The sequence below is a fragment of the Gadus macrocephalus genome, chromosome 2 (genome assembly GCF_031168955.1).
Source record: "Gadus macrocephalus chromosome 2, ASM3116895v1".
Lineage (NCBI taxonomy): Eukaryota > Metazoa > Chordata > Actinopteri > Gadiformes > Gadidae > Gadus > Gadus macrocephalus.
This window is the reverse complement of record NC_082383.1, coordinates 6,784,110-6,799,109: the sequence shown is the minus strand read 5'-3', so window position 1 is coordinate 6,799,109 and position 15,000 is coordinate 6,784,110. Positions and strand designations below refer to the sequence as shown.

Sequence of the window (15,000 nt, the reverse complement as noted above, 5' to 3'; positions counted from 1 at the left end):
CTGGAATGCCAGTTGTTGCAATTTCTTTACACCTTGATGTCTTTATAGTTTGCAATGAATAGACCATATAGTCCATTTTGGAATCCACATTTATTATATTTCTTCAAATGAACAAATACTTTGGCAACACACAAACTTGCACAAGTAGTTAAAACTTAAGCCAAAGAACTGTGAATATGTGACAATATAAAACCAAATGTATAAAAAGACGGACAGTTAAATTAAAAAAAGTCTATAAAAATTCTATTACTCAAAAGTGTATATTAAAAGAGTGGGAAAAATATTCAAAAGTAATATAAATTCTGTCATTGATACACATTTAAAAAGAATTTGACTTAATGCATCACCACAATTTTTCGAAGGACATATATTATTTTGATACTCCTATCTTACACATCACATCCTTTACAAGGACTCAAGTCACTTTCTAGATGCCATAAAAGTTCTAACTTCCATTGGATCGCTCAAACATTGTCTTTGACATCCACGTCCAATGCCAAACCTTTCTAGGATCATTCCAAAATACCTTCACTGAGAAAACAAACCAAACCAAACCATAGACTACAGTACTATACATTTTGAAAGAAACCTTGTCAATTATTGACCCTCTGCAACTGCACCGGTTCACACACCTGCACACAACTCACAGTGTGGAAGAGTTGAATTGTGGGATACATCTTTGGATCCGTTTTAGGAAAGAAAAAAGAGCTGGGAGTACATTAAAAAGAGATCAGTGTTTATATAGGTAAACCGGTGCTCCAATATGATATGTCACTAGCACTGGTAGTCATACATTTGAATCAGAATAAGTAATAGGGACTATAACAAAATATTGTTCAGTAAAGAGGTTTTGTGTATAAATTGTAGTATAATTATTATTATTATCTAAGAGGTGAATAGGTATTGGACTTTGTAGCGCCAAAAATGGTAACTGAGGCGATATATCAAGGACACTTTGCTACGAGAGAGGTGGCTTGTGCTATTCCTTAAACGGCCGTGCTGGTGATACACAAAGGGATATGTTTGTTGACGTATGGATGTATAACAGTTCATTAGGCTACAAAAAATATATATTGCTTTAAGAAGAAACAGTTCTGTATATTAAAAAAAATAGTTGAAATTCGGACAGAGTCAACGCTACTTTTCAAGCATTACCAAATGGTCAGTTTTGTCGCTGTAATGGTATGGCTGGGGGGTGGAGTGCATGTATGTAAGTAAGTACGTATGTTCCATACATCAATGTAAAGTTGAGTGGTTGAGTCATGCCATTATCTTTACATCTCCAGAATGTTAGTTAGATAGTGGAAATACAAAGAGAAAACACACACACACACACACACACACACACACACACACACACACACACACACACGAACAGTATCGGTCCGTTGCACACATGAAAAGGCAGACAGAAATAGAAGTAGACTGAAGAGTGGGTGTCACCAACGGGGGACAAGTCCATCACTTTGTTTCCCCGGGCGGAGAGGAAGGGCCCAGAAGTGAGGACCTGGGGGACACCTGGAAAGAGTTGACAAGTGAAGTGTTATTTAGAATCACTACAAACAGCGTATAAATGTGAACCTTTTAAATTTAGACTACATTTTTGGAAGTAGGATAACACTTATTTTTGTTCCGATGTATGTATGAGTGAGTGAGTGAGTGAGTGAGTGAGTGAGTGAGTGAGTGAGTGAGTGAGTGAGTGAGTGAGTGAGTGAGTGAGTGAGTGAGTGAGTGTGTGTGTGTGTGTTTGTTGCATTTGCGGACACAAGCATGCTTCTGGAGTCTACCAGTACACACAGGAGAAGGGGGTTTTGCAAAGTTCAGGTGTGCATAGAGCAGGACGGCGATGTCGTTCTGGCTGGCCTCCAGGGAAATGGACAGCGCTGTGCTGCCATCCTACAGGAGAAGCACCCAACAGAAAGATGTTGAAACCTTGAAGAGGGGTCAAGCACCTTAAAGGGGGTTGAAGATACTTAAAGAGGGTTTAAGGGCACACTAACAGCTTCAGACATTTGGTTTCTGGTCACAATTTGGCGCATTTTTGCGCACCTGCTACCAAACACGTTGATTCAACCTGATCAACCTCTGCCTGCAATATCCACGTCCCAGCGATAAGCAGACGCTTCCTAGTAACTGTTTGTTTTTACATTCAGGACCTTTTGACACCTTTCGAACCATGAAATAATGCATTGTCGGAGGCAGTAGGCAGCCATTTCACACAAACCCATACGCGTATCAAAACACCCCGTTGCAACATTGGCTTACATTTAGGACGTTTTTGAGCTACTCTAACTATAGGGGCAATACAAATCAAACTGCGTTTCCCCGGCTGGAGATGGAGACATTATAGAAACCCTGTATGATTATAGGGGGGGGGGGGGGGGGGGGGTTATCTGGCTTACGTTGTCCGTGAGCGTGGCGTCGCAGCCCGGCGCGGACAGCAGCTGCCGCACGATGTCGACGTGGCCGTGCTCGCAGGCGCACATGAGCGCCGTGGAGCCGTCGTCGTCGCGCACGTTGACCTGCGCGCCGCAGGACAGCAGCGCACGCACCATGTCCCCGCGGCCGTGGCTAACCGCTAGCATCAGTGCCGTCTGGCCGGCCTGGACAAACAACAACACAAAACAACAACACACGCACATTACACACGCGCACACACACACACACACACACACACACACACACACACACACACACACACACACACACACACACACACACACACACACACACACACACACACACACACACACACACACACACACACAACCGGAATGAGTGCATGCTAATGTCACAGAAACATTTCACTGCACATGCTGAATGAGAATGTGACAAATAGTATTTAGTATTTAGTATCTCAAGATTCCTCTCCAGGGATAACACAATTCAATTAATGTTATATTTATTCTTTATCTTATGATCTAAGTCCTTCAGGGAAGATAAGCTGCTGGTAAGAGTTAATGCGCTTTTCAATCAGCCACATACAATTTTTCAAGAACATAAACAATAACCAGCCTAACGGTAGGCGACTATGATTTTAAATGAAAGACGCACGCAGATGATATTCTGCTGACTTTATCAAACCCAGTCCGTTCAGTGCCAAAAGTTTCTGGAATAAATTAAATCATTCAGCTCATTCTCAGGCTACAAAATCAACAACCGGAGAAAGAGTGAAGCAACTCGGGAACATTGCCAGCACACCTGAGTACTGCTCCTTTTGCCTGGAAGCCTGGAGGAATTTGAGGTATTTAGGGGAAACCATCAGATCCCAGACTTCCAGAATTTGTGAAATTAATGTCCCTGAACCATTAAGAACGATCCAAGATGATCATCAAAACAGTTCTTCTACTGTCTTTGTGGGGTGGAGCAGAGTTATAAACATACTGCCTAGGATAACCTCCATTATATCAGTTCTCGTGCTACAAATTCCACAAGGCTTGTTTCAAGAGATTGATGCTTTTTCTTCTAGCTTCCTGTGGGAAGACAAGAGGCCCAGAATAAATCGTATAAACGCTCTCAAAGCTAAGCTCCAACAGGTGGACTAGGTGTCCAGGATGTACAGTGCCGTCTGTCATGAAATTGTTTGTCGAGACTCCCACTGTCATGGGGCTAAAGCAACATATTGACAAGGGGTACCTGGAAATGGCTCTAGAAGGAACTAATCATGGAAATTCTGCATACAGATAAAGATAATGCACAGGGTATCGTTCGCCCCTGTTAAACTCTAAAGAATGGACCACAACCTAACAGATCAATGCTGGCACGGATGTGGAAAAGTGGGAACTCTCATCCATATGTTATGGCACTGCCCTGCCGTTGATTCCCTGTGGAGGGAAGTGGCACATATGCTCACGGGGATCCTAAATGTCGATTTTCGGTCCTTGCTAGGGACCCGCATTGAGAACATTTAGAGGGAAACCATCAAAGAGTGATTTCCCTTGCCAGCCTCATGGCAAAACGTCTCTTCTTGAAGAAGGTGAGGAAACACCCCCCGCTTCTACAGAGGAACGTCGCTGGGGGATTGGCTCCATCTCTGAAGCATGGGCAAGGCTATCTCCAACCTCAGCGACCTCGATCCAGACCCAAGTAAGTTATGGGACGGAAGCACACAGATACTTCTTCCCTGTATCATCAGTGCTCAGGGCTTACAGTGGGCCCGCCTATTCTACGAGTTTCAACATCCTAACTACAGCATCTATTCTGATGGGCCATTCGTGTGTTTACATAACCATCTGTCTTTCTATCTGTGTGTCCGTCTATCCATCTATAATCATCCACAGGGGAGCTGACAGGTGACATGTCTGCAGCCCAGTTGAATTAGGGCACTGTGCCCCCCCCCCCCCCCCCCCCCCCACCAACCCCAACCCCCCCGAATGTAGGTCGTCGTTGTTGTCTTTGTTGTTGTCGTCATTGTTGTTGTTTGTGTTGTCTATTGTTGTAGATTCTGTAGTTATTGTCACTATTTTAGTTGTTTGTGTGCTGTGTCTTTATTGTTGATGGAAATGCAAAGAGAAAAAAAAAACTTTTTTGAAAACTAAAAGTGTGAGTAGAAAAATCCCTCTGATATAAATATTTAATTGTATTTATAAAACACACAATTGTGTGTTTCCCTTGTTCTGCCAAGCTCCACTCATTTGGACCATCTCAACATTTCAAAGGTGCAGTAACGGTTTTGAAACAGCAGGGGGCGTACCTGGCTGGCCTTGGCATTAACATCGCCTGTCCTGAGCAGCTGCAGGACTGTGTGGAGGTCGCTGTCAGAGTGGAAGGCAGCCAGCGCTGTCAGCATGATGGCAGTGTAACCGGCCTTGTTCTGTTTGTCAGCGTTGCACATGCCTGAACGGAAGATAGGGCAATTGTTTCTGGCAAGAAAAGACAACATCAGCACTGTGCTGACCTGTCCGACCTACAGAGTTACCATCAACAGGACAAGTAGATAAAAAATACGTTGTGAAATACATTGTATTATCTTTCTTTCTTTCTTTTCCATAAGCTATCTGTTGCAATATACATAATATTTCTCTCTCTCTCCATCTACCCACACACTCTTTCTATACTCCCTCTTATTATTTTCCTCTCCCTCTACTCCCTCTTCTTTGCTCTCTCTCTCACCCTCTCTCTCTCTCTCTCTCTCTCTCTCTCTCTCTCTCTCTCTCTCTCTCTCTCTCTCACCCTCTCTCTCTCTCACCCTCTCTCTCTCTCTCTCTCTCTCTCTCTCTCTCTCTCTACAGTTTTTCTCTCTCTACGTCCTCTCCTTTACTCTCTCTATCCTCTACTCTCTATATGGTACTCTCTCTGCACTTTCTCTCCCTGTCTACTCATTTTCTTTCTACTCACCTCATGTATGCTCTAACTTCTTTCTTTCCTACTCTCTCTCTATATATATATATGATCTCTCCCTCTAACTTGTCTCTCTTCTCTCTGTCTTTGCACTCTGTCTCTCCTTGAACAGTTTATATTTCCCTACTTTAAATTCTCTCTCTCTCTCTCTCTCTCTCTCCCCCTCCCTCTCTCTCTCTCTCTCTCTCTCTCTCTCCCCCTCCCCCTCTCTCTCTCTCTCTCTCTCTCTCTCTCTCTCTCTCTCTCTCTCTCCCTCTCCCTCTCCCTCTCTCTCTCTCTCTCTCTCTCTCTCTCTCTCTCTCTCCCCTCTCTCCTCTGCATAGTCTCTCTCTCTCTTGTGCGGATGTCTCACCGGTGTCCAGCAGCAGTCTGACCACGGGGAAGTTGGAGTGGGACACGGTGTAGTGCAGCGCCGTGTTCCCGTTGCCGTCGGCCATGTTGATCACAAACTCCAGCAGCTGGGGCGAGCAGGAGGCGAAGGCGTCCATGTAGAGCCGCACCAGGGCCGGGTCCGCCGCCTTGTGGCAGGAGACGCGCAGCCACTCCTGCAGGACGCTGGTGTAGGCCGCCCTCTGGACGGGGCACAGGAAGGGACACAAGCTTTAGGCTGGAATACGCCGCACAATGCAAACACTGTTCCTTTAGACCAATGCCTTCTTTTGAACTGCGCTGTGACCAGGAGCTACAATAACTAATATACAAGGAGGCGAGTACAAGGAGTAGAAGGCCTACCAATGCCTTCTTCTGAAATGTTAAACTCAACTAACACAATTCAAGTTTTGTAGCAATCATAGAGGCTGGCTATGTGCTGCGTTGCCTTTTGTTTCGGTTTATGCTGGCTTGTTTTTTTGATTCATTCAGCCTGACTGACCCCACAGGACCCGCTGCTTACCGCGCCCTGCTGACTGAAGGCATTGGGGTCTCCCAGGGACTTCTGCAGGGTGTGGAGAGCTGCCATCAGGTTGTCACTCATTTCCAGCCTGCCGCAACAAAAAAAAAGCATAAACACTGCAAATTAACTCCTGAACCAAAGGACAGTATATACAACAAACAAACACACGGCGGGTAACATCTGGCCTCTAGTTCCATCTTGAGTTAACAGGCTTTGGGACAGGTCTCAGGTTACCTGACGGGCTGCTGGCCGGCGGCTGGCTCACTCTGCGCGGAGGACGATGGCGGCCCGGGGGTCTGCGGCGGAGCCTGCGTGGAGTTTGATTCGTCGGCTACAAGCCGAGGGGTCGGAGCGTGCGCTTCCGATTGGACGACGTACTGAGTGCGCTCGCCGCCGTCTGCGACCTCGATTTGACCGGCGACGAGCGCCGCGGAGCACAGCGTTGCCACGGCGACGGACTCCGGGGCGAGCGTCCCCGGCAAAACCTCTCTCTCTCCGGTGTCCCCCTCTGCCGCTGTGGGTCTGGCCGTGTTGTCCGGGGCGACGGTCTGGGACGGGGGGGGGCTTAGATTAAGCTCGGCCACCTGTGGTTCCGGGTCGCCCTTTTGCCCCACGTCTAGGCGCGCTTCTGGGGACCGCCGGGGGCCAGGCTGCGCTTCTGTGTCTGCAGAGGCGGGCGGGCTGGTGGTCTGCGGAGCTTCAGCAGCTGGAGCTGGTGGTCTGACGGCAGTGTGGCCTGGTGGAGGGTCGGTGTCCTGGGCATGGGGATTGGCGACGGGGGTCCTGGCCGAAGTTTGGAGCTGGTTTCTGGCAGCCGACTCGGGGAGTTTCTCTCTGGCTTCGTGATACTCGCTAGAGTCACTCTCCTCCGAGCTCTCGCTGCTGCTGTCCTCGGAGGAGGTGGACTCGTATCTGCGAGAGATAAGACACCGGTTAGTCATCCACCGAAGGTCTCTTGTGATTCACTCGCCACAGTTCAACCCTGCACATTAGTAGGGGAACTCCCTTGAATTTGTTGACTGGAAGCCTCATTACTGAACTTGCACATTCTCCATTATCAAGAGTTATGCTAGGCTGCTACGTCCCCCGCTCTGCTACCTCCTGAATGACCCTTGACCCCTCCAATGAAAACCAGCAATAGCAGATGTTACAGTCACAGCTCAATTCAAGACAATTCTGTGAAGGTTAAAAGTTGCGCTAAAGTTAAAAGTTACTCCTGTATGTTAATACAGGATATTAACATCAAAGTTCTGAGATATTATTGGTGTTCAGAGATCTAATCGGTTGATTCTATTCGGAATTATATTTCTTAAGTATCAATCTAATTGTTATAAATCTTTTGCACATTGGGCGTAATGGCGATCCAGTCGTTCTGCATTGTCTGTCACCTACCCCCCATTGACTCCAATGAACTGGAGGTTTTTCTTCAAGGAAGGAGACCCAGGTTCCCCCTCTGCTTTCCGCTTCATAATCGACCTCAGAGACAACTGGGGAGAGGCTGGAGACACAAGACCATCGTCAAATTCCACACCTGAAATCATGCATATCTTCAATATGGTATACAGTACAGGTGATCTAGAAGGTTCTCCGGTTACCTGTCTGAGGAAGACCCTCCTGTGGATGGGCTGCTTCGGTGACTGTGGGCTGGGTCCGCTCTGCATCTCTCAGATGCAATGATGCCGGCTGATTGCCAGACGTTCCCATGGCGATGGCAGGTTTAGCGACAGGAACTGAGGTGGACAACTCGCTTCTCAGGACATCCCGCACCTGCTTGGAGCTCACGGCGATCGGCAGCTCAACCGGAGCATCTGGGGTGTTGGAGAACGCAAAGAAACGATCTGTTATCAGGCGGCAAGTGCCAGTTAAGGTGCACCCATAAAACAGTCGAATGCATGAAAGATATGCACGAAAAAAAAAAGCCAGTAGGGGATAAGCACCTTCTGAAGCGATCACTTCCACGTGTCCTCGGTGGGGACCCTCGTGGGCGACGTGCGGCGTGGGGAGGGAGGCCGGGCTGCAGCTCTCGGCTCGGATCCGCGTCCCCACCTCGGTGACGGTGGGCTGCTCCAGGGTGTACACCTGGACCCCCACGGTCCTCTGCTGCCTCGGCCCGGGGTGCTGGGTGAAGCTGACCAGCGTCTGCAGGCTCTGGCCCTCGGGCTCCCGCCCGCCGACGCTGGTGGTCCTGACCGGGTGCTCGGCGCGCAGGCCCTGGGCGGGCCGCTCCGCCTGCTGCTGCGGCCGCGCGGCGCGGAGGTCCGCCGCCGCCTGCCTCAGCGCCTCCTCCAGCCGGCCCACCTGGCCCCTCAGGGCGTCCGTCTCCGGGAGCAGCCCCAGGTCCTGCTCCCGGACCCCGACCCCCGCGTGCCGAACCGGCGGGCCCCGCTCCGGCCCGACCCCGACGGTGCGCACCTCCCTCGCGGCCCCGGGCCGCGCCCCGCCCACGATCACCGTGTCTTCGATCTCGCAGCCCGAGTCCGGCTTGGAGGCGTCGCGGGGCGTCGCGGGGGGCGACGCCGGCCCCCCCTCGGGCTCGGGGCTCGTTGGCGCTGCGGCGCCGCCGGCGGCCCCCGCGCTCGCCTCTTCTTCGGGGATGTCGATGTACAGCTCCCCTCTGGGACGGCCCCTGCTGAAGCCCGAGCTGTGGCCCAGGAACTTCTGGCTCTTCAGCTGCACGCTCAGCTGCCGCTTCTCCTCCTGCAGCACCGAGATCTTGACCTGCAGCACCGGGATGGTCTTCACCTGCTCCTCCAGCTCCCGGATCTTCCGCAGCGCCACCGCCATCTGCTCCCGCACGTGCGACAGGTGGGCCGGGGTGGGCGACACCGGGGTGGACAAGCCCGAGCTCATGGGCGTGTAGGAGCCGCCGCCGCCGCCGCCGCCCTGGGCGCGGTTGAAGCTGTGCGCGCTGCTGATGGAGGTGTTGGAGCCCGCCATGCTGCTGTGCATGCTGCCCAGGTTGGAGAAGCGCCGGCCCTCCTTCTCCTCCTCCAGCTTCCGCCGGGCGTCCAGCAGGGTCTTCTCCACTCGCGCCGTGCTGAAGCTGGGCCGCTGGTTGCTGTGGAAGCCCGGGGCGCAGTAGGAGAAGGAGGAGTGGCGGCTGTCCACGCTGGTGTTGGAGCAGAGGGACTCGGTGGACGTCCACCAGGAGCCCGTGTAGCCGTGGCCGCGCGGCAGGGAGCCGTAGCGGGGCCGCCGCTGGTTGGGCACCTTCTTGATGGTGTGGCCCTTCTCGATGTCGTTGACATACTTGAGGAAGTCCAGGTCCAGACGGTAGCCGTAGGGGGTCTCGACGGAGTAGGGGGCCTCCTGTTCCTTCCCGCGCAGGACGGGGGGAGTGGGCGAGTTCAGCTTCCCTGTAAAAGGGAGGCGGAGGGGGGGAGAGGAAATCGAGGTTAGCCACAAAGGAAATCGGTGACTGATCCCGGACTCAGACTTTTTATTTGTTTTGGGGATCCTGTTGTTTACACTGTGTACACTGGGAGACAAGCTCACGAAAACAAGGAAAACAAGGAGGTGGATAGGAGCACAATAACAAGGAGTCCAATCCACAAGACTTAAGTCTGTCCATGATAACAGCAGAGACATTTAAGATGAGAATAGGCTGAGCTTTAAAATAAATAAAGGGGTTAGGGTGATTAGTGGGAGGGTTGATTGTGGTAATTGGGAGGACATTGACGATGAGCACGAGGTTTGAATTGATAAATGTACTTCCCAGTTGGGAGATTAGGGATACAAAGATTGAATAGAAGGGGGGGGGGGGGGGGGGGGGGGGGGGATTACCTGGGAAGCTGGGGTCCATATGCAGCACCTGAGCCATGATGAGCCGGAGGTGGCCTGTCGCACAATCAACCACCGCCTCTCACCTGGGGAGGACCACAGATGCACAATGAATGTACCAACGTTACAAACAAACAGCAGCGGCACATCCAACGTGGGTAGGCTACATTCGATTAGAGAACGTTATCACAAAATTGACATCTTCAGTGGATCTTCATTATCATGTTTTCTTTTAAGGATCTCAAATAAAAACATTTCCGCCTGGGATCGGACCAACAATAAACACCATTAGCGCATTCCGTTAACTCACAAACCCCCCCGTCCCAATAAACGCACAGAAACAATCCCGAGCTTACATGCCACAGGGCGATACAGCCATGAATGGACTTCTCTTTGTGCTCTCAGCGATGGCTTATTGTATCGCTGCGCAGCTCTCCCTCCCCGGGCTCTCTCCTCTCTCCTCTCCCCTCAGCTGTATTTCTCCCGGCACAGTGACGTGGACTCTTCGTGTGTTTGTTTCTGTTCTAAGTATTCAGACAAGAGAGGTTACAAGGGAAAGTTTCCTGGCAGCTTATTCCAGCGCAGGCCCACCGCGGCTGCCCGTTACAGCCTTATTAGGAATCGTCTGTGCGTAGGCTTTCTTCTACAATTTAGGGCTTGCGTACACTCTTTCCCCTTTTTTCCTCCTCTCCCACACTTCTCCTAGCTCATCGTCTTGCCTCTCGAGCCCCCCGCCCTTCTTCTGTTTCACAGGATAACTAATGCAAGAGTTGGCTTTCTCGACCCCCCCCTTCCTTGGTGTCAGCTGAGGATCAGGGGGTTACAGTCAGTCCTCTGGATGTCCCACATCCTGCAAACTTCGTCGTCCATCCCTGGTGAAGAGATCCCTCCGTCCCATCTCCACACTTTTTGCATTCAAAATATAAACCGTGACCTGCCACTATTTTCCTTCTTCTCTTTCTCTCACCAGGAGAGAATTGAAGGTGCGCCGCCTACAATGCGAGGCCTGTTGAGTCTATTCCCCCTGCAAAATATTAACTTCCCAGGTCACTGGGTTTGTGGGAACCAAGGATGCGATGTTTGAACTATCTCCAGCGATACCCGTTGGAGCGCCACTATAGCGATGATCATATTGACTTAACGTTAAGATATTGATTTAACGTTTTCCCCTTTAGAGTTTGAGGCCATGGTCGGCTTACTTCAGTTCGTGCAGATGTTCGGCCTCCATCAGAGCAAGCTAACTCTCTCTCGCCCCTCTCCCAACCGCTCTATCGCTACATCATTCTGACTCCCTTTATAACTCTCCCGCTCTCTGTTTAATCCATCGTTCGCATTCTCACACTCCATATCCCTCTCTCTCCAGCTCGCTCTCCCACTTTCTCCATCAATTCGTCTCACCCCTTTATATCTCCCTCTCTCTCCCCCCTTGAGCTCTCTCCACCGTCACTAGACATCTTGTGACTCTATGGTCGCACACTCCTCATTTGTGGAAAGTAGGGGCACTTGGAAACACTGACTGAGTTCACTTGGTATTTCTGAAGTCCTCCAGTTGGTTTTGATATCCGGGCGCCAGCCTCTCTATCAGTGGTCAGTCAACACTCCCTCTCACAGTGACACACGCACACGCACACGCACACACACACACACACACACACACACACACACACACACACTCACACACGCATAGACACATACAGGCAGAGACAGACACACGCACGTACACACACACCGAAAGTACGCACACACAAACACACCAACAAATACACACACAAACACCTGTGCAGACACACACACATACACATGCACACACCTCAAGGACAGATTTGTGGAAAGGCAGAGGCGGGAGAAGCACAAGGATGTAAATTACTGTGCGGAATGCAAAGCTATAACTGTTGCGCTTACACCAGCTATTGAATTAGGAGCGCGCGTCCTAGCTATGACAGGCAGCTAACACATTATAAACCAGGAGTGGCATGCGAGGCAAACCTTCTCAGCGGACTGTATGTGAGCGATCGCGGCGGCAGGTTTATAAATAAAGTATGCACGTATGTGATTCTTTATCACGGCATGGAATGTGTTACAGAGTGAGAATACAGAGTGGTGTTCAAAGTATGAGAAAGGGAGAAAGGAGAGACAGTTGGGCGGGAGCAGAGAGTGTGAGAGAGAGAGAGAGAGAGAGAGAGAGAGAGAGAATGTGTGTGTATATATGTGTGTGCGCGCATTAAAAGAGAGATAGGGGGAGTGAGAGGATAAGTGTACACCAGGATAGATACTATTTACTTTTTAATCACACTTAAGAGCAGCGGTAGAACTGTTGTTACTACATGTTGTTGTCTTCTGTTAGGGTGCGCCTCTATCCTCGCCTTGCCGTTGAATTGTCACATTCAAAGTTATATCTCCTATCCAACTTGCTTTTGGCCGAAACCAGGTCACCAAACCAACCTCCCAACCAACCAGAATCAAGACCTCTCTGCCCTCTGGGCTTCTTGTGTGTTTCAGATATATGCATGCATGACTGTGTGTGTGTGTGGGTGTATGTGTGTGTCCCTCCATCTCTGCTCCGCCAAACAGTGTTTCTTCTCAGATGACAGCGAACAAAAACCAGTGTTCTGGGGTCAAGAGGACCGTCACACTAACGTACCTCGCCTCCTACCCCCCCCACCCCACGCCCCCGCCCCCTCCTAATATCTCCCCAGCCACAGCCGCCTCATCAAGGCCTCCCAGCCCGTCCTAGACTCCCCCCCTCCCCCCCCTCTCCCCCTTCCCCCGGGCTGTCCTTCGGCCGCATTCCATACTGACTGAAAGTTAATTAGGAAAAATATCCACCGCAGCGACCGTGCTCACCACTCCCTCCATAATGGTTCAGGAAGGATTAGCGGGCTACGGTTGTTGTGGTCACCGGTCATTAAGATAACAACCACCCCCAGCCCCTCTCTTCCCGGGGGGGGAGAGCTTTCTTGCGGCATTTCACCGAGGCACGCCCCCTTTTGGTCGGTCCCACTCGGGATTCTGAGGGTCCACCGAGTTCAATGAGGTTGACCGTACGAAGAGACAAACGCACATGGCTTCGCCCATAATGAGTTGTGTTTTCTTTGTATTTGCGCCACGTTGGTCTTCTTAATGTCGATTGTAATGCCCGTACACACTTGATTACATAGCTGCTTTAATCCGTCTTGCTGTGCGGGCAAAAGTTGTGTTGTTTAACTTCGAGCTCGTTTGCTAAAGAGGCTAATGTAGCTAACAATAGCAATGACTAGCCAATGACTGTTCTTCGTCGTGTAGCGATGCCCACAAAGAGACATCACAAGGGCAACTTGTGCGGGCGGTGCACGAGGCCTCTCAAACACACCATCCGTCCTTCTCCACAAACAACAGCAACGCGTCAGAGAGCTTCACCACCGCCATCATCACGGTGAGTAACGCTGAGTAGTAGCACACCTCCAACATCCCGGAGGGGGAAACAGGGCCGGGTGTATGTATGTGTTACACCCCGGACCTGAACACCTTGGTGTGCCCAAGAAAGGCCCAAGACCCCAAAATAAAAAAGCGCTTTCAAGGGTCCGTTCATTAAAGGGTGGTCAAGCCATGGCCGGCGTCCGGCATTGGTCTTGCCATGACGCAGACTTGGACATGACTAATGACCAACCGGCTCTTTACAGAGTGCAACAATTTCTTCTTTTATAGATTTTTCCACGGTCTCCACTATTTGTCCCCCCCTCTATAGGGTTGGGAATGGTTTATGAATTAGGAAATGAGGGCTATATTTTCCGTTTCGTACCAGCTGCTCCCGCTGCAGGGCTCTCCACCCCAGTCTCCTGGCACTCCTCACCCCCTCTTCCTCCTCCTCCTCCTCTCCCCTCCTTCTTCTTCTTCTTCTTCTTCTTCCCTCTCTCCTTTCCTCCTCTCTTACAGCACCCGCCTGAGGAGAAGGAGAGATGATGACGTGAGAGACTGCACTGTAATGTCATCAGAGCCAAAATAGAGATCTCCTTGAGCTACAAAACCACATAAACAAGACATAAACAAACCAACGAAAGGGCGGAAACACATAAGAGTCATCTATGGATGTGGATCAATCCGGATGAAATGTTAAGTGACCCCCTGGCTAATGGCGGGGTGTTAACCCAGGGTGACTCCTGCCGGGAGACAGCAGGTTGCACAAGACATTCCATTGTGTATGATCGCAGACGTCCCTGACGTGATCAACATGCCCCCGATTAAGATGTCACACACACTCACGCACACACACACACACACACACACACACACACACACACACACACACACACACACACACACACACACACACACACACACACACACACACACACACACACACACACACACACTCGACTCAATGTCTGCCAGTGGTGCCACCGAGGGAGAGAGAGAGAGAGAGAGAGAGGAGATCCTGATTCAGAGACACAAGCAGAGCTTCTTCTCATCAGACTGTCTTCTGTGCAACACAAACTCACTGCCCCCCCCCCCCCCCCCCCCGCCCAATCTCCTCCAGTGATCCTATTAATCCAAGCTTGAGGAACCTCACAGCCGTGGCGTTCAGAAATGTTTTCTACTTTTCCTGTCTCTGTGAGTCACTCTCTCAAACCTTGTTGTCCTACCTACTACTGACTACTCCCCAGTCAGCGCTCCTACCCTGAGTCTAGTCCTCCCCAGCAAACAAAACAACTACTACCTTTTAGGAAGGAGTTGTGCAAGACTGTCTGCTGCAGAGAACGGGACCATGTGACCGAAAGAGTGGGCCCGTATAAAAAAATAGAAAATATGACTTTTTTTTGGGGCTCGGACTAATCAGCGCAAGTCAAGCTGATAAGCTGTGTGTGTTAAAGGGCCCTCTGTTCTCATGGCAAGTGGCTGCTCACGGCCGCAGCGTACGGTCACCGTGGTGTGGCCGACATTTTGTTCAGAGGTTTGGGTTTGGAGAAGCCAGACGACGCTCTCCTCCCGACCTCTCGACGTTACGATAGTTA

At 50.6% G+C, this 15,000-nt stretch overlaps 1 protein-coding gene across 2 annotated transcripts in view; it reads right to left on the bottom strand.

Moving 5' to 3' along the window:
- Positions 1 to 71: 71 nt before the first annotated feature.
- kank2 (KN motif and ankyrin repeat domains 2) overlaps positions 72 to 15,000 on the bottom strand; it is a 21,716-nt gene continuing 6,787 nt past the window's right edge. Inside the window, exons 2-13 of one of the 2 annotated variants that reach the window (XM_060037769.1) lie at positions 13,791 to 13,931; positions 10,016 to 10,098; positions 8,170 to 9,588; positions 7,828 to 8,040; positions 7,625 to 7,730; positions 6,467 to 7,144; positions 6,233 to 6,320; positions 5,693 to 5,912; positions 4,694 to 4,836; positions 2,403 to 2,603; positions 1,798 to 1,896; positions 72 to 1,518 (exon numbers count right to left, since the gene is read on the bottom strand). In XM_060037769.1, coding sequence (XP_059893752.1) covers positions 1,462 to 1,518; positions 1,798 to 1,896; positions 2,403 to 2,603; positions 4,694 to 4,836; positions 5,693 to 5,912; positions 6,233 to 6,320; positions 6,467 to 7,144; positions 7,625 to 7,730; positions 7,828 to 8,040; positions 8,170 to 9,588; positions 10,016 to 10,052 — 3,261 coding nt within the window. In that variant the 5' untranslated portion in view covers positions 10,053 to 10,098; positions 13,791 to 13,931 and the 3' untranslated portion in view covers positions 72 to 1,461. The remainder of the gene's footprint in view (positions 1,519 to 1,797; positions 1,897 to 2,402; positions 2,604 to 4,693; positions 4,837 to 5,692; positions 5,913 to 6,232; positions 6,321 to 6,466; positions 7,145 to 7,624; positions 7,731 to 7,827; positions 8,041 to 8,169; positions 9,589 to 10,015; positions 10,099 to 13,790; positions 13,932 to 15,000) is intronic. The other variant, XM_060037775.1, reaches the window with a different exon arrangement.